This window comes from Emydura macquarii, unplaced genomic scaffold (assembly GCF_026122565.2).
Source record: "Emydura macquarii macquarii isolate MOO-44397 ecotype Brisbane River unplaced genomic scaffold, CSIRO-AGI_Emac_v2 contig_1014, whole genome shotgun sequence".
Taxonomy (NCBI): Eukaryota; Metazoa; Chordata; order Testudines; family Chelidae; genus Emydura; species Emydura macquarii.
Window position 1 is genome coordinate 124,162 of NW_027131151.1, and position 18,936 is coordinate 143,097.

Below are 18,936 nucleotides of genomic sequence, written 5' to 3' on the forward strand. Positions count from 1 at the left end.
CCTACGAACTGTCCGCGGGCCCTTTTGGCAGGTTCGCGGCCCCGCTCCTCCTGTCCGGGGGTGGGGGGGGGGCGACCCTGCTTGTTCCCGTTGGAATTTCTGGTGATGAGCGTCAGCCTTCGGCCCCCCCCCTCGCCGCTAGTGTGTCACAATGCGAGGCCATCGCCACGCACGCCGCCGCAGTGAGCGATGCACTGGTTGGGTTTCACCCTGGGATGCCCTTGCCCCCGTGGCTTCCAGACGTCTTTCTTCCTACAGCACAGAGCCCCCCCCCCCCCCCCCCGTGGGCTGTGCCCCCTTTTTAGGGCGATTGTTCCCTTGCAGATTTGCATGGCAGGTGCAGGCCTGCGGAGTGATTTTTAGACCCAGGGCCCCTCCCGTCTCCCCCAAAGGGTGTCTGCCGTCCTGTGAAAAAGGCCGCGGGTTCCCCCCCCCCCTCCTTTCCCGTGAAGAAGAGAAGACGCCGGAGGACCGCGTGAACATGCTTCAGTTTTCTTATTATTTTCTATAGATCTGGGCAAAAGAACAGCCGATTGTGTGGAAAAAAACCCGGTGCCTGCAAAAAGGGACATTGGCCATCCAGGCGAAGGTGCGAGAGAGAGAGAGAGAGCACTAATCGCTGAACCAGGAGACAAATACGATTACCAGCTTCGAGCCTTGAGTCAGAAAGTCTCATAGACTTTAAGATGTTAATCCCCAACATAATCCTTCCTTTGGCGTGTAGGAATAGTGCAGCCACAAGAGTTGTTTTGTTATTTATATTGGCGTTTAATAAAACTCAGCCAGTGGTGAATGGGCTGCCCACTCTCCAATGGTAATTAATTCCCTATTTCAGTGACCCAATTGTGCTGGGATAGAGCAGTGGGACAGTCCCACTGCCCCAACCCGCCTTTGTGCAGCTACACAGCTCTCGTGCTTCAACAGCTATGGAAACTCATTCTTTTGATGTCATTCAAGGAGTTTTCCTTGGGCATCTTCTAAACTTCAAGGACCCTTTTCTTTCTCAAACGCATGAAAAGCAGGGCTAGCTTGACCACCTCTGTAGAATGTAATGATTTGGTGAAAGGGCCTTTTGGGGGTTTGTGTAAGGAGAGAGAAAGAAAATTTGGCAGGGGGCTATCCAAACTTGAGCGCACCCAACTCATTCAGCTCTTAATATATACAGATCTTGAAAGCCATCCTTCCTTATTACACGGACTTCTGTGCTTCTCTGGGCCAAGCCATTTTTAAAAAGGATCTGCGGATTATTTTACGCACTTGCCGCACATTCAAATAGGAGCATGTTGGCGTTGTGCAGTCAGCCCGGGGGAAAAAAAGATTAAGACGGTATTTTTATCCATTAACGGGGAACGCTAAGATGGGGGGAATGGAATCAGTTCGGTTAGGGTTAAAAGCAAATAGCCTGTCCCTGGTTATATATGTTGGTTTTATGGAGAGTCGAGCAGAAAGTAATAGCAACTAGGTGGCTGCAGAAGGAAGGTGTGAAATAAACACGTGAAGAACATGCAGTCAGTAGCTCTGCAAAGCAGCATCCCCCCCCCCCCCCCGCACAAGCAACTCCTTCTATGTCTTTATACACACTTAAAAAAACACCCACCTTCGCAAGTCACAGAAACAATTCAGAATTCAACTAAGAAAATACAGAGCGAACCATATGGCCAGGGTGGCTCGAGTTGGCTGCATTTTCCCCCAGACAAAGAAGGGATTGAGAGTTGAAGGAAAGGAGAAAAAAACCAACTTTCCGGCTGATGAAGCTGTTGTCTGGAGGCAATGATCCCAAATCTCAAGGCTTTATTCCAGGCTTCGACTGAGACGTGATATGTCATATGATTAGCATCTTTCATATTTACAAGAGTAGTATAGGCTGCCAGTCTTTAGAGAAAGGCGAGAAAAAGAAGGGGCATATGCTGAAATGGATTTAGCATTTGAAAGAGAGAAAAGAGATCGGATAAATACACTTAAACGAGGATTTAGTTTTACTCCTGTTGAGTTCTAATGGATTGTTGATTGAGATTTTAGGGAGCTGCAACAGAGGTGTCAGCAGTAATTTAAAGGAGCTATTCAGTCCTCTGCTGTTTCTTCTTCTTCTTCCACACTTCACTTATTAATGTCTTCAATCACTGCTTGGATCAGAAACACATCAAATATGATAGTGAGAAGTGCTCTCTCTCTAGAAACTTTAATACAATGGATAGCTGCAAAATTTAGGCTGCGTAATGCAGTTCTGTTTCTTCACACACAAACAATAGAACTCCAGCTTCTGCTGGCAGCGGATTTGCATCAGATTTAAGTCATTATCTGTACTAATGTCGTGTGATTATTCAAACGTTCTTTCTTCACTACCTTTCTTTATTAAACCTTTGATAGTTCAAAGGGATAGTTACCCAGACTGGTCTAGCTGCAAGAAAGAGTGCACTGGCACCACCTAGTGGACAATCTTTATTTTATCACGAAATCATTTTTGGCTTTGAAAGAACTTACAGTACAATGAAAAATACATGCATATAATATTAAAGCACATTGCAAAACCAAGCTTTCTACATGATATACAATAAATACCGATTACTGGTTTCAAGTTGTTTCAGAAACTACGAAGACTGACTTGACTATTTTAACTAAATTAATTTTCCAAACAACTAACATTTTCAATATAAAACATTCTTAGGCCTGGAGCCTAGACATATTCTTTTGAAAATAATATGGGCATATTTTATCACAGGATATAAGAGACTGTTCTGGTTAGTTTCCAAACTTCTTGTCTAATATATAGGTTTCCTCTCATGTCCATCTCTATCATGATATATCATGCTATGAAGTTGTATTCATATCATTCAGTTGGACAGCAGTACTAAAGAGAGAGGGAGAGAAAGTATTTGTGAGTGGCTAAGGGCACATTTCTTCTCTTTAAATTCTCTCCAGAGATTTTATTATTTTTTTTTAGTTTTAATGGATATCACGGAGTGAACATCTGCAGGGGTCTTCCCATTTTACTTCCAGACCCACACCTACGCACATTAGATACCTGATGGAATGAGGAGCACACCTGGGACACAGAACAGTACAGAGCACTTGGCGCTCCATAGAAAATCAGCTTTAGGAGCTCAGAGCTGTCAAGCTAGCCCCATGAAGATTCCAGAGACACCTCAACACTACCATTGCGGCTTATCTCAACAACCAAGGGAGAACTCGGAGCTCATCTCTACATGTAGAAGCAATGGAGATAATAAAAAGGGCAGAGAACGTATCTTCCATAAGAGCAATATACATAAAGAGAGAACTAAAGGCAGATAGATAGCTTAGCAGATATGCAGTCAACAACTCTGAATGATGCATGAATCAGGAAATGGTCAATCTGATTTTACAGAAATACGGCCTCTGAGATGTCAATTTGTTTGCCAGACAGAAGAAATGAATGCTGACAAAGTACTTTGCACCAGGGGAGCAGATCCCAAGTCCCTGACGGATACTCTCTCACACATATAGCCACAGGACCTGCTTTATGCAATCCCACCTCTTCCACTTCTAGGGAATGGAACTCAGAAGATAAGGTGAGAAGCAGCAAAAGTTCTAGCTCCGTACTGGCCAAATAGACCATGGTTTTCGGACCTGGTAGACTTGGCATTAGAATCTCCACTGCATCTACCAATGAGAAGTTATTCTTCACTAAGGTCCTATCCTCCATCCAGGCCATCTACTTAGACTGTCCACCAAAGAGATTGGTAGTCTACAGTATTCTCCTTCAGACAGGCTTCATCGATAAAGGCCTATTCCCCTGTTGAGACAAGGTATAGCTCAAAACAAATAAAAAAAAAACCTCAAGGACCCTGGCATCTCAGCTATTCTGGACTTTCTTCAGGACCATATGGACAAGTGACTTCAGCCCAGCACCACAGTGTCAGGTGTCACCCATAAGTAGTATCATTTTTGCAGAGTCCTGTGATTCCTTAGCAGGAAATCCTCAAGTATCTAGTTTTCTCAGGGCAGTCAAATTGGTCTGCCTGCAGTTCTAGCCAATCTTTCCTAACTGGGACCTACCACTGCTGCTGAAAGCCCTGACCACCCATCTTTTTGAACTATTGACATGGGTCACTCCATTCCTTCCATCCATCCATCCAAACCTATTTCTTGGTGACTATCACGTCTGCTAGATGAGTCTCGGAATTGACAGCTTTATCCATGCACTGATGACAAGGTGGTATTAAGATTCCCAGAATCTTTCTCGCCAAAGGTATTCTCATCTTTCCATACCTTATAGGAGGCTATCCTCCTCTCATCATTCTGTCCAAAGCCACAGCATCCTACAAAAATGGTGGCATAACCAGGATGTTTGTAGAGCCCTAAAGAGCTAACAAGCACACAAAATAGACAAGCAGATCAGGGTCTTTGTTCATCTCATTTCACCTGAAGTGCCAATGGCTCCAGGTAGTCAAACTATCTCTGGTCAGATGGATCAATTTGTGCTTTGTACAGCCAGACAAAGCATCAAGAGCATCTGTTCCTGAGAGAATCATGGCACACTCCACAAGGTCTATGGTGACCACATAGGCAGAAAAAGCCTGGCTTCCACCAAGATCTGTAGGGCAGCAACATGGTCCTCTCTTAACACCTTTATTAGACACTATATGGTGGACTTTCTATCTTCCACATAGGCTTCCTTCATTAGGAAGATGTGCATGCAGTGATCCAGAAATAGCTTGCCATTCTGGCAATTAATTCTGGGGGGAAGAGAGTTTCCCTGTCTTCTATTTCTTTACCTTCATCTGCTGCTCACTACTTCTCATATGTATCAGAATTGTGCTGCAAAATGGGAAGTTTCTTATCTGATAATTTTCTTTCTGTTGGCAGTGTCTGCCACAATTCTACCTTCCTTTCTGATTTACTTTTTCTATACCATTCATTATTTTATATACTTTATCATATCCTCTCTTACTCATTTCTTTTCTAAGGTAAACAATTCCATTTTTTTCAATTTCTCTTCACATGAGTTTTTCCATACCCTTAATCATTCCCATAACTGTCTCTGAGCTCCCTATAATTCTGTGATAGGTTTTCTGAGATGGGATGGCCAGTACTGCACACAGTATTCCAGAGGAAGCTGCGCCATTAATTCACATCATGGCATTTTGTAATATTTTCCATATTGCTCTTCATTCTATGCCTCATACTTCCTAACATCTTATTTGTTTTTTGACTGCAATTTCACATTGAGTAAAGGTCTTCACTGAGCTGTCCACAATTATGTCCATGTCTCTTTCCTGAGCGAATACACTATACAGGTTCTAAATTAACTGTATGAGTAATTCAAATTTCCCCCTTCAATGCACATTACTTTGCAATTATCAACAATGAATTACATCTGCCATTGTGTTGCTCATTCACCTACCTATAGTAGGTCACTACGGAGTTACTCTGTCTTCCCTGGAATTGACTAACAAATACAATTTTGTGTGGTCTGCAAACTTTGCTACCTCATTGCTTCAACTCCCCCTTTCCTAACTGTTATTAAATATATTAAACAAACCTGGACCTAGTACAGAACCTTGAGGTACTTTTGTGTTAATCTTTTGTGATGATAAAGATTAATGATTTATTCCCACTTTTTGTTTCTTGCCTCTATGCTAGAGTTTTTGGTACATGCCAATATTCTGCTTCTAAAACTGACTACTTAGTTTGAGTAATCTCTAAAATCTCTGAGAGATCTTGTCAAAGGCCTTTTGAAAGTCTAAGTATCAACTTTTCTCTTTTATTCACTACTCACTGACACCTTCAAAATAATTCTAATAGATTACTGAGACAAAATTTTCTTTGCAGAAACTGCTGGTTATACAATATCATGATCTTCCAGGTGTTTTATTATTCTGTTTGTAATCATTGTTTCAACCAATTTGCAGGTACAGATGTACAATGCAAGTTATAATACTCTTAAATTTAAGGACTTTAGTTATTAAGCAATTTTAGTGGTTTATTATTTTACCCATATATAGAGTAAATATAGAGATAATCCATGCACTGGGATATAAAAATTATATATTACAAGTGATTATTTATTATATTACACTATCTATTTTAAAATATTCTTTGGAGCTACATATTAAAGCACTCAATTTTTATACCTTTTCCTTCTGTGAAGCAGATTTTTTTCTTTCTTTCTTTTGCTTATTATTTTCTTCTTCCTCCTTTTTCTCCAAGTAATACTTAAGAATGTTATTCAGTCGTTGCTCATACTGGCTTACGTGTTGCAATCCATTCTCTCTTCCTAGAAGCAGTCATACAGGACAATTACACCTTATTTTGCAATATCCATCATATAATCTTATTGTCATGATAAAAATATCTAATTCCCAAAAGACACTAAAAGGAAACGTTTCCCTCACCTTGAAAACTGGATTTTGGTAAGAAGTGTAAACATTATAAATCTTCCTCTGATGTCAACAGGTAGCTAACTCATTTAGTGAGTAGAATTTTGGTATCCAACTCTACTCTTGCAGCAGCTCCCACCTCTTTTTTTTTCACCAGCTGAGAACTGCTGTAGCAACTCCTAACATGCTAACTCATTGTTTCTCAACATGTGCAATGTGCCCCACATATGGGGGCACAAAAGCCTAGCTGAAGGGTGTCAGTTGTACTTTAGAGTCTCAGTTTTTATGAGTCTCTAGCTTTTATGGTTCTAAAGAAAACTTTCAAAACATGATGAGAGAATGGCCTGGTCTATACTTAAAACTTAAGTTACATAGCTAAGGGTGTGAAAAATCCATGTCCAAGTACTGTAGCTTTGCTGATTCAACCCCTGGAGAAGACACAGAGAGGTTCACCGAAAAATGCTTCAGTTGACCTAGCTACCATTGCTTTGGCAGGTGGTGTTCCTACAGCGACAGCAAAAATCTGTTCCATCACTGTAGATTGTATCTACATTATGGAACTATGCTGGTATAGCTATGGTGCAGTAGTTATGCCACTATAGTTCCCATAGTGTAAATACAGCCCATAACTGATTCAGCAATGTCTGTTTGAGTTTGCAGAAAGCCTGAAACAATAGTTTTGAGGTGTGAACTGCTCCATTCATTTCATGGGATGGATGCCAACAATATTTCAAATGTCAACATCATTAAATCTTTCACAGCTCAAAACATCTAAGAAAGGGGGGGGGATGTATAATAAAGACCTATAACAGTGTTTCCCAAAGTATGAGGGTAGTAGGAAGGAGGGAAATGTGAAGGATTAACCAAGGGGATGCAGAAGATGTACTCATTAAGATATTTATCATAGAATCATAGAGTTGGAAGGGACCTCAGGAGGTCATCTAGTCCAACCCCCTGCTCAAAGCAGGACTAACCAGGACTAAACTCAGCTAAATAATCTCAGCCAGGGCTTTGTCAAGCCGCAGCTTAAAAATCTCCAAAGAAGGAGATTCCACCACCTCCCTAGGTAACCCATTCCAGTGCTTCACCACCCTCCTAGTGAAAAACTTTTTCCTAATGTCCAACCTACACCTCCCCCCCTGCAACTTGAGACCGTTGCTCCTTGTTCTGTCATCTGCCACCACTGAGAACAGCCTAGCTCCATCTTCCCTGGAATCCCCTTTCAGGTAGTTAAAGGCTGCTATCAAATCCCCCCTCATTCTTCTCTTCTACAGACTAAACAAACCTAGTTCCCTGAGCCTCTCCTCATAAGTCTTGTGCTCCAGGCCCCTAATCATTTTTGTTGCCCTCCGCTGGACTCACTCCAACTTCTCCACATCCTTTTTGTAGTGGGGGGCCCAAAACTGGACACAATACTCCAAATGCGGCCTCACCAATGCTGAATAGAGGGGAATAATCACTTCCCGTGATCTGCTGGCAATGCTCCTACTAATGCAGCCCAATATGCTATTAGCCTTCTTGGCAACCAGGGCACACTGCTGACTCATATCCAGCTTCTTATCCACTGTTACCCCCAGGTCCTTTTCTGCAGAACTGCTGCCTAGCTCATCGGTCCCCAGTCTGTAACTGTGCATGGGATTCTTCCGTCCTAAGTGCAGGACTCTACACTTGTCCTTGTTGTACCTCATCACATTTCTTTTGGCCCAATCCTCCAGTTTGTTTAGGTCCTTCTGTATCCTATCCCTACCTTCCAGGGTATCTACCACTCCGCCTAGCTTAGTGTCATCTGCAAAATTGCTGATGGTGCAATCTACTCCATCCTCCAGATCATTAATGAAGATGTTGAACAAAACCGGCTCCAGGACCGACCCCTGGGGCACTCAGCTTGTGACGGGCTGCCAGCTAGACATGGAGCCATTGATCACTACTCATTGAGCCCTATGCTCTAGCCCTATGCTCTAGTTTTATAAGAATCCATTGGGTCCAATATCTGCATAATAGTTCACCAAAGGGTGGCAGGTGTGGTCTCCATTGGTCATCATAATCATTGCAAAATGTATGTACAGATAACATTTAAGGTGTTATGTATCTATATGGAAAATTATGTTCTTAAGATCTTGGAGTTAAGGCAGCTCACCAGGAGGTGACATACTTCAGAAATGTCCCATTCAGATAGGAGATAACTGACACCTATCTCCCTGTCTGGCCATTTGTGTATTGTATGGCCCACAATACTGAGACAGGTGCAAACTGAAAGATATCAAAATGTACAAGACAGGAAATCTACAGGAAGACACAAACAGCTGGGGGTATCCTGCTTATGAATAAAGATAAAGAATTATCTAGTACATTTTGGTACATTCCATATGTGCACTCCTCATCTTGTTAAGTCTGTGACCATGGTAATTATAACTGAGGGTAGTTCCTGTGAGAACGGGATCTCTGTCGACATGTTGGTGGATTGTGTCCACCATAGTAGAGAGTCTTTGTCTCTGTTCAGCATTATGAGTTTTCTGTTTAGGCCGTGTTTGTGTGGCTTACAGACATTTGCGAGCCACCACCGTAGGCAATGCATGCGTAGGCATGCCTGTTGCACTACAGATGTAGTAGCCGCCATGTGTCCTAAGAGTTGGAGACATGTACATGCAGTGCTGCTCGGGCTGCTTTTTACCAATGATATTAAATTGATTATGGTAAGAAACATGTTGCCTCAAAGCGACACCCTGGCAGTTAGCGAGTCCAGGTTTTGGGTTTTTTTTCTTTTTTACTTGTTGGCTACCTGATGACAACAGGAAAAGAGAGACTCCTTTTCACACACTGATTACAGGTTGCTAAGCATAAATAAGAGCTTGCAGATAAGCTGCAGACATTTAAATAAGATGCAATATAGTTTTATTACAGCCAGAAAATAATTATTCCAAGTAAGAGGTGGTTTTACAATTAAAAATATTAATATTTTACCTTCACAGTGGTGAATTACACGGCCCCATAGTTTGTTTTTACTCAAACAGGCCAGATTTCCCACAATCAACAAATGCCTCTTCCCTCTTGTCAGTGCAACATTCATTCTCTTTTCTGAGTCTATGAACCCAACTTGTCTTGTTCTCACACAAGACAAAACAATAATTTCTTTTTCTGCTCCTTGGAATGCATCTACAGTGGAAACTTGGACAGCTTTGATCTCAAGAGCAATAGAGTGTATAGAACTAAGTAAATTATCAATCTGTGGACAAAGGAAGATGGTAGTAAGTCAGTGTTTTATAAATATACTAGTTACATAGTATATGTAACTGTCTCTAATAAAAATACTGATGAGTATGTCTACTCACATTAAACAGACTGCAACTCTATTGACTATATATTACAGGAGCATCTCCCTCAAGTGCAAACACAAAATTTTGCACTAAGCCCATCCCTGACACAACATCCATACGTCCAATGAGAGACGCGTTCCTATCTGGCAAACGGGGAGCCCTGCATCAGACTTTGTGAGGACAGAGTGACAAGTACATATGACATACAATTCCTCCTTTGTCAAATAGGGAGCATCATGTTAGACACAATGATTCCATTCCTGGCATACACACCAATTCACAATGGGCCTCCCATCCCTTAATTAAAATTAGAGAGGTTCTAATGTATTACCAGTCAGTTTTCCATAACCCTGATTTGATTGGGTCGGGGTGGAAATGAACCAAACTTTTGAAACCAAGTGAATCTCAGCTGTATGAATTAAAACAATCCCTCTGATTTGTTTATGAGCAAAGTTATGCAAATTGCTGTAAATGTTTAGTAGCAAAGTAAATGCAAACTTTGGTCTTTTGATGATCAAATATAATTTGGCACTTCTTCCTCATTTTTGAGTCCACCAGAAAAAAATCCAGATTGCTCTGTTCAAAGACAGACTGTTTATAACAAGACTTCTTCTTTCGGAAGAAACTGACAACTATATAAATATTCTATTCTTTATTAAAAATGATAGACTTAAATTACAAAGAGAAATGCTTTATTCAACTTCATAAGAACAGCCATACAGGATCAGACCAATGGTCCATCTAGTCCAGTATCCTGTCCTCTGACAGTGGCCAGTGCAAGCTGCTGCAGAGGGAATGAACAGAATAGAGCAATTTCAAGTGATCCATCCCTTGTTGTCCAGTCCCAGCTTCTGGCAGGTGGAGGTTTAGGGATACCCAGAGCATGGGATTGAGATCCTGACTATCTCGGCTAATAGCCATTTATGAACTTTTCTTATTCTTTTTTGAATGCTGCACAACCTACTCTGTCATTCCTATATATTTTGTACCCTAGTATTACTGTGTCCCATTGATTATTCCCATTCCACCAAGTTTCTGTAATGCCTATTATATCAATATCCTCATTTAATGCCAGGCACTCTACACTCTACTTCACCAATCTTAGTATTTAGGCTTCTAGCATTTGTATGTAAGCACTCGTACATTTTATCAATGTTCAGCTGCATGCCTTCATGTATTACATTTAAATGGGATTCATTTACAATTTACCGTTCATCACTTTTTGTTACATATATGGTACATACCTTAAACATCTGTGACTTATAAAGTGTAATCACCCCAATCATGGATCCCTCTATTCCACTTGCAATCAGAGACTGGATAAGCTTGATTATAAAATAAACTTCTGCCATATTATAAAAACTATTATCTTTTTCAATCTGGAGATGGGAAAGAGACTTCAAATTATGCTCTGCTGAAAGGCTATTAAAAACATTTAGCCATCCAACCATAATGCAAAAACTCTAACAAGAAGGAAAATCCCAAATCAAGGCATCTATTAACTATTATAAAAGTTATTTAAAAACCTACCTGCTCTGTCCCATTAACATTAATGAAACATAGTGTTGGAAGCCAATCCAATAGAGGACTTCTGTCCATCTCTGAAATGCCATCCAACAGATTTCCTTCATAGAAGAGGTCATTGACTACAGCACTAATAGCAGGGTGACAGCGGTACTGTGTCCTAAGCAAGACTGCATCGTGTCCCTATGGAAATACAAAAAAGTGAAGAAAATACAAATATTTACTCATCACTTTGCAGTGCATTGTTGAGAAACTGTTTAATACTTTATATCAATCAAACAATTAATAGAAAAGTTTTACTTAGACTATAGTAAAACAAATTGAGATTAAACTGTTAGGATCCAGTTGTGTCTCTGGATATTTTCAAGCTTCTTTTTAGCTATTAAATTACTGACAAGTAATATTTATAGAAAACGATCTGGACAGAACAATTTAAAAAAAAATCACTCTATAATAACATTTACACTTAAATTAACTGCCTCAGAGAACACAGAGTGAAGTCCTGGCACCACTAAAGTCAATGGGGCCTGAATTTCATCCCATATCTTTTAAAAGATGTGTTTAACAGTGCATACCATTAAGCAAAGACGGTCAAAGAGAGTCTGCTCCAATCCATTATCATGAGCACTTTCAGACCCTGGAATAGTTGGTGGCAGCTGCTGAGGGTCTCCAACTAGAACCAGCTTTTCACATTCAAACCTACAAACAGTATTCCAATGAAATCCAACACACAAACTTTAAATGTAAAATTAACTAATTACAATACTTAAAACAATGTATAATTAGTAGTTTGCTTTGTACTGGACTCCTCTTCTATTAACCCCTTGTGCAGAGTGAACAGTCACATGGGGGGAGAAAAAACAAAAACAAACAACCCCCTCCCCCCTCCAAACAGCTGACTCCAATTAATCAGTACTCTCAGGGGCTGCTAGGAATGGGAGGAGTTCTGGCCTATATAAAACAGAACTAGCTCATTCCAAGGGGAGACAATATCTAAAAAGACTGGGATGTGGAAAGAGTATTAAGGGGCAAAACAACACCAGAAAGAGGAAGAAAGACGGGAAAAAAAATCACTTGGGGGAGAAGGTACTGAATTTAGGGAAAGTTGGGCCCATGCTGGAGCCCACCTCCCTAGGAAACCTTGGACTTGCCTGGAAGGTAAGAGAATTTATGGGAAATGGGGCTAAAAACTTTAGTTGTATATGAAGGTAAACTTAATACTGATGTATCCCTCTTTAAAGTATTCCTACATTCTCTCTGGTATCCTTTTTCTCCCCCCACCTCTTCTGTGGAGGTGGGATCATCCAGCCCCTCAGGTAATGGCTTGGTGACATTTTGAACTATGGCATTTGGGGTTTAGCTGGTGGGCCAAGTCACATTAGTAATTAACTCCCTGGAGCTGGTGAGAATCCACTGGTTCACACCCATCCTTTGTCAACTGAATTGAATGGGTGTCCAGTAAATACAAACTAGGCCAGAATTATATTCTTAAAATACCAAAGTGTGATCATTATTTAAAGTTGTCACTATTGGCTAAAAGGCCGTGCTAAACAAAAAGAAAAAGGGTGATTTGTACACCTTGCAACGGGAAGGAGAGAAGTCGGTTCTGTCATCTGACTGCACTCATCCAGCAGCACCACAGGAAACTTAAGGTTATTCATGCAAAGGAATGGGCAGGCAGCACAGGTTACTCCAACCACGCTCACCTTTTGATGAAGGGAGAATGAAAAAAGATTTAACCTACACAAATACATAGCTACAGCTTCCATGGCAGCATAAGTTACATAATTAATTTCTATCCATCTAGGCATTTCAAGTGTACCCATCACTGTGATATACAGACACCAAAAACTGAATTTCAGCATCCATTGTAACATCTCCTGATACACACACTTCTTCAGATACTTGTACTTTCTGAAACAAATTTATTTGATGCTAAAATCTGCTATGCTGGGTCTCAGTACAGTAGTGTTAATCAATCCATAGATATAAAGATCAGAAGGGACCATTAGTTCATCTAGTCTGACCTTGTGTATAACACAGGCCAAAGAATTTCACCCTGTTACATCTGTACTGAGCCCAATACCTTGCGTCGACTAAAGCGTATCTTCCAAAAAGGCATCCAGCCTTGAAGACCTGAAACATGTTTGTTTTAAATATTTGAAATAATTCTTTTCAGCCACTTTTAGTTCTTAGGGTGATTTTTTTTTTAAATGTAATGATCTTTAACCATATATTCTCATAAACATTTTTGCACACACAACTAAAATCTTACTGAACCAATCTGAAGTCTAAGGAACAAGTCAGGTTTGAAGTAAACAGGTTCAGTAGCGTAAAAGTTCTGACCATTTTTACATGTATTGTCTACATGCAAATGTGTTTTTGTTTGTTTTTAGTGGCTCTGTGTGGGGGGTCTTTTTTTGCCCTTACATTCTACAGTAGCTTAGTACACCGCAGGTACTATAGATTGTTTTTAATCGATTAGGGAAGGACTTTCAAGTCTACCAGCACTGAAATGGCATAGGTGGTATTGGTGACCACAAGGGAGAACAAATTACTTAGAGCTACTGCCAGTTTATACATGGTTGGCCTCTCAAGTAAAGATTTCTAAAATGTTTACTCTCTTCTTTCAATCATTGTGTTAATACCTGTTGCAGAATAGCTTTATTGGTTCCCAGTTTCTGATGTTCAATACTCTTCCTCACATATATTTTTTCTGCTGGAGTTAAATCAGTTTTCATCAGGACAAGCAGTTCTTTCAATTGTTCGTTTTCACTTCCTGAGCCAGCATGTAAGCTTTAAAAAATATTTTGAAATGTGAGTTATGAATATTGACTAACTGCAATTATCACTCAAATGCATGAAGTATATAAAAAGTCACATTCACTGCTTGAGTAGTGATTGATTGTGTGTAAAACCTTCACAATACCGATTTGATATAGGAAGATTCTCTCCGTTGTATAATGGAGAGAAACGTGTGTGTCCAAAGCCCCATAGCAAGTCAGCTGCAGTCTGGATTAGAACTGAGGAGCTTTTTTTTTCATTCTTATTCAGGCATGCTTATATATGATATCTGTGTGACACTCAGCAGGTGACTGAACAGTTTTTTCAAGCTTTGTTCAGTTCATGCTATTCTTTAACTTAAATTGTGAAGACAATGCTATGTAGGTCAGGGGTGTCAAACATCCGGCCCGCGGGCTGGATGCGGCCCACCAACCTTTTTGGTTCGGCCCCTGGTGGCAGCGTACACTGCCACGAGATCTCGCAGTGTTGTACTCTCTGCCTCGAGATCTCGTGGCATTGTGTGCTGCTGGGAGATCTTGCAGCGTTGTACTCTCTGGCGGCTCGAGATCTCACGGCATCACACACTGCCGCCAGCCAGTACAACGCTGCGAGATCTCGCGGCAACGCATGCTGCCACCAAAGAGTACAGTGTTGTGTGCTGCTGCCAGAGAGTACAATGCCGTGAGATCTCACTGCGTCGCGCGCTGCCACAAGATCTGTGTACTCTGGTGGCAGTGCGTGGAGCGCTGTGTGCACGAGACACAGCGCTCCAAAAGGCGGGAGAGGGACAGTGTGGTCTTGGGGCATCGCGCAGAGCGCTGTCTGTGCAAGACTGCGCTCCAAAAGGCGGGAGAGGAGAGAATGTGGTCTTGGGGCATCGCAGGGGGCTTCTTCACAGCCCACTCACTTCAAAACACACGCTACTTTCAGCTGCAGAAAAATCTTCCTACTGCTGCTCACAGTTTACCATTTTCTCCCACTTCAGTTGCTATTGCCACCCATACATCTTTCCAGAAGAACTGTCCCAAAAATACATTGACAAATAGCTTAGGAAAGATAGAAGCCAATTGTTATATTAGATTTATTCAGACTGAAAGATATATGCTCCTTCTCCCTCTCGTGCCTAGTAAAGGCACATCTCTTCCACTGCATGATTTTGGGGATACTCAATTCTCCTGTAGAATAACAAGTCTTCAAAATATCACTGTAGCCATGCAAAGTAAAATACCATCAAACTGTGATAGTTCCACACACCGTAGGAGGGTTTTACAGCTAAGTAATTAAGACAAACAATACCTCGTGGCATCGCAGATACTGTTATGGTGATATCTTGCATACACAACCTTGTGTAAACTGGGCCTTGTACATATATACACAGCCTTGTGTCTTTACACAGCCTTGTGTGTGGCCTTGTAATTATGTTATCGAAGAAAAGAAAAATAGATAAAGAATGTCGTGGTTCAAGAGAAGTGGAGAAATCTGTATTTCTCTGCCTGACTGAATAGAAACTGAATAGAAACTGCCAAACTGAATAGAAAGCCAACATGTTTGATTTGTATGCAACATGTAGCTGTTGCCAAAGAGTACAATGTTCGGAGGCACTATACCAAGCATGCTGAGAAGTATGATAAATATATTGGGAAGTTGCATGAGGACAAAGTTTCTGAACTGGAGAAGTTCTTGAAAAAGCAGCAATTGCTATTTACAAATTCCCATCAAGTAAGCGAAGCTGCAGTTGAGGCAAGCTACATGATTGCGCATGAACTAGCATGGTCATCAAAACCTTTTTCAGATGGCGAAATTATAAAGAAATGTATGTTAATGACTGCAGAATTAATAAGTCTGTATAAATGGCAAGCCTTTGCAAATATAAGCCTCTCGAGAAACAGTCGCTGAGAGAATCAGTGATTTGTCAAAAGTTCCAGAGGGGTAGCCGTGTTAATCTGTATACAGCAAAAATGAGAGTTCTGTAGCACTTTAAAGACTAACAAATTTAATTTCTGCAGGCATAAGCTTTCATGGGCTATAACCCACTTCGTCAGATATAAGGAATAAAAATCAGATTGGGGATATATATATATATATATATATACACACACATCTAAGGTTAAGGTGCAACAATGGGGAAGTTAGGTATAAGCAAAGTCCATTCAGTTAGAGTAGATGAGGCCTATTCACAACCATTGATCAGGAGGTGAGAATGCGTGAACAGTGACAATTACTTCTTGTAATGAGATAACCATTCCAAGTCCCTATTTAGATCCAGTTTGATTGTGTCAAGTTTGCATATGAGTTCCAGCTCTGCAGTTTCTCTTTGAAGTCTGTTTTTGAAGTTTTTTTGTAGAAGTATGGCAACTTTCAAATCAGATACAGGGTGTCTTGGGAGGTTGAAGTGCTCTCCGATCGGTTTATGGATGTTACCATTTTTTATATCTGATTTGTGTCCATTTATTCTTTTGTGTAGTGACAGTCCGGTTTGGCCAATGTACATGGCAGAGGGGCATTGCTGGCACATGATGGCATATATTACATTACTAGATGTGCAGGTGAATGAGCTCCTGATGGTGTGGCTGATGTGGTTAGGGCCTGTGATGGTGTCACCAAAGTCAATGTGTGGGCAGAGCTGGCAACGGGGTTTGTTGCAGGGGTATGTTCCTGGGTTAGTGATCTTCTTGTATGGTGTACGGTTGCTGGTGAGTATTTGCTTCAGGTTGGGAGGCTGTCTGTAAGCAAGGATAGGTCTGCCTTCCACAGCTTGAGCAAGTGAGGGATCATCTGCTAGGATAGGTTGTAGATCCTTAATGATGTGTTGGAGAGATTTTAGTTGGGGGCTGTAGGTGATGGCCATTGGTGTTCTGTTGTTTTCTTTGTTGGGTCTGTCCTGTAGTAGGTGACTTCTGGGTACCCGTCTGGCTCTGTCAATTTTGTTTCTTCACCTCTCCAGGTGGGTATTGTAGTTTTAAGAATGTTTTTTGGAGATCCTGTAGGTGTTTGTCTCTGTCTGAGGAATCGGAGCAAATCCAGTTGAATCTTAAGGCTTGGCTGTAGACAATGGATCATGTAATGTGTCCAGGGTGGAAGCTGGAGGCATGAAGATATGTATTGCGGTCAGTTGGTTTTTGGTATAGGGTGGTATTAATGTGACCATCCTTTATTTGTATTGTAGTATCCAGGAAGTGGATTTCTTGTGTGGACTGATCCAGGCTGAGGTTGATGGTGGGGTGGAAATTATTGAAATCCCGGTGGAATTCTTCAAGGTGTAGACTGGATGCAATCTGTGAGTCTGGCTACAGATGGAGCACACAAATGGTGGGTAGAAAAGCTGGAGTTGCTGCAAAGTTAAAGGAAAAATTGCTTGCTATCAATCCACAATATCAGTTTTGTAATTTACATTGCATTTTACACCAAGAAGCACTGTGCAGTAAAATACTGAAACTGGATAATGTTTGGATGTCATTATAAAAACGGTTAATTTTATACGAGCAAGAGGCCTTAACCACAGGCAGTTCAACTGCCTTCTGGAAGTAACTGAGAAACCCCATGGGTTTACCACATCACACTGATGTTCGCTGGCTAAGTCGGGGGGCTGTACTGAAACGCTTTTACGAATTGGTGAAATACAATTGTTTTTTAATGAGAAAGGAAAGATTTTGCCTGAACTGCAGGATAAGATCTTGTTTTATGGTGGACACCATGGAACACTTGAACTTTCTCAACACAAAGATGCAGGGGTGCAACAAATTGGTGACAGATGTTTCTGACAACATTAGTGCTTTCAAGATTAAGCTTCAGCTCGGGAAAAGCAACTTTCAGATGATACTAATCCCGCACACTTTTCAACTTTAAAATCTCGACGCAACACAGTTGAGTTTCATTGTAATGCTCTCACAAAAAAGTACAGCAGCAAAATTTCCAACTTAAGAAATGAATTCCAAACAAGATTTTCTGACTTCAAATACCTTGAGAAAGACTTTGCAATTTTCCGTAACCCATTTTCTGTCAATGTGCACGAGGTCGCAGAGGATCTTCAGATGGAAATAATTGAACTGCAGTGTGATTCTGTTTTGAGGGATAAGTTTTCCAGTGTTGATGCTGGAACTTTTTATCAGTATGTAGGACCAAATTATCCCAGGCTGAAGTCTTTTGCTTCAAAAATTTTGTCCATGTTTGGGGCAACGTATGTCTGTGAACAGCTCTTTTCTGTAATGAACATCAACATCAAGATTTCGTTCCAACTTACTGACGCACACCTGAACGCAATACTCAAGCTTGCCACAGCCCAGTCCCGTGCTCCAGACTTGGATGCAGTTCAAAGTAAGAGGTGTCAGGCATCAGGAAGCAGCAGTAGCAGTAAATAAAGTACTATAATTCTTAATCATTGATCGATTCTTTTAATCGTAAAATAGTAGTAATTGTAGAAGTGAATTTACTGCAGTTTTTATATTGCTGATATCTAGCAAATAAAATATAATATTACATAAAAATCGTTGTGCCTAGTATTTCGATTTATGGTATGTATGGCCCACTTGAAGTACATTTAATTCAAATCTGGCCTGCCATAGCAAATTAGTTTGACACCTCTGATCTAGGTCATTTATGCTTAAATCATACCAATTTTTAAACAGATAAAGGTCTAAAACCCAAACCATTTTAGATTAATACAGTCATATAAGACTGCTTTATTATAAACATAAAACCCATAAGCCATTACAACTACTACATTTTTCTGTAAAATCAACTGCTCTGATGGTAACAAGAGATGTTGAAAGACACATTAAAATCACATTTCCATAGCCTTCACAGGAGCCACCTTACAGTACTGGGTATCAATCCTGTGATCTATTCACTTCCCTAAAGAGCTTAAGCCTCTTACCTGTAAGGAAGAACTGGCTTGGCAATTTTTCTAACACTTCCAACTCTGATAAAGTCCTCAAATCCAAGATCTAGTAGACTTT

The 18,936-nt window shown here is 40.8% G+C and overlaps 1 protein-coding gene across 1 annotated transcript in view; it reads right to left on the bottom strand.

Annotated features, from left to right (window-relative positions):
* Positions 1-2,436: 2,436 nt before the first annotated feature.
* ZGRF1 (zinc finger GRF-type containing 1) overlaps positions 2,437-18,936 on the bottom strand; it is a 49,441-nt gene continuing 32,941 nt past the window's right edge. Inside the window, 9 exon segments of the mRNA XM_067544660.1 lie at positions 2,437-2,848; positions 6,114-6,256; positions 9,321-9,582; positions 10,918-11,052; positions 11,204-11,380; positions 11,773-11,896; positions 12,776-12,903; positions 13,846-13,993; positions 18,855-18,932. Of these exon segments, the coding sequence (XP_067400761.1) occupies positions 2,828-2,848; positions 6,114-6,256; positions 9,321-9,582; positions 10,918-11,052; positions 11,204-11,380; positions 11,773-11,896; positions 12,776-12,903; positions 13,846-13,993; positions 18,855-18,932 (1,216 nt within the window). The 3' untranslated portion in view covers positions 2,437-2,827.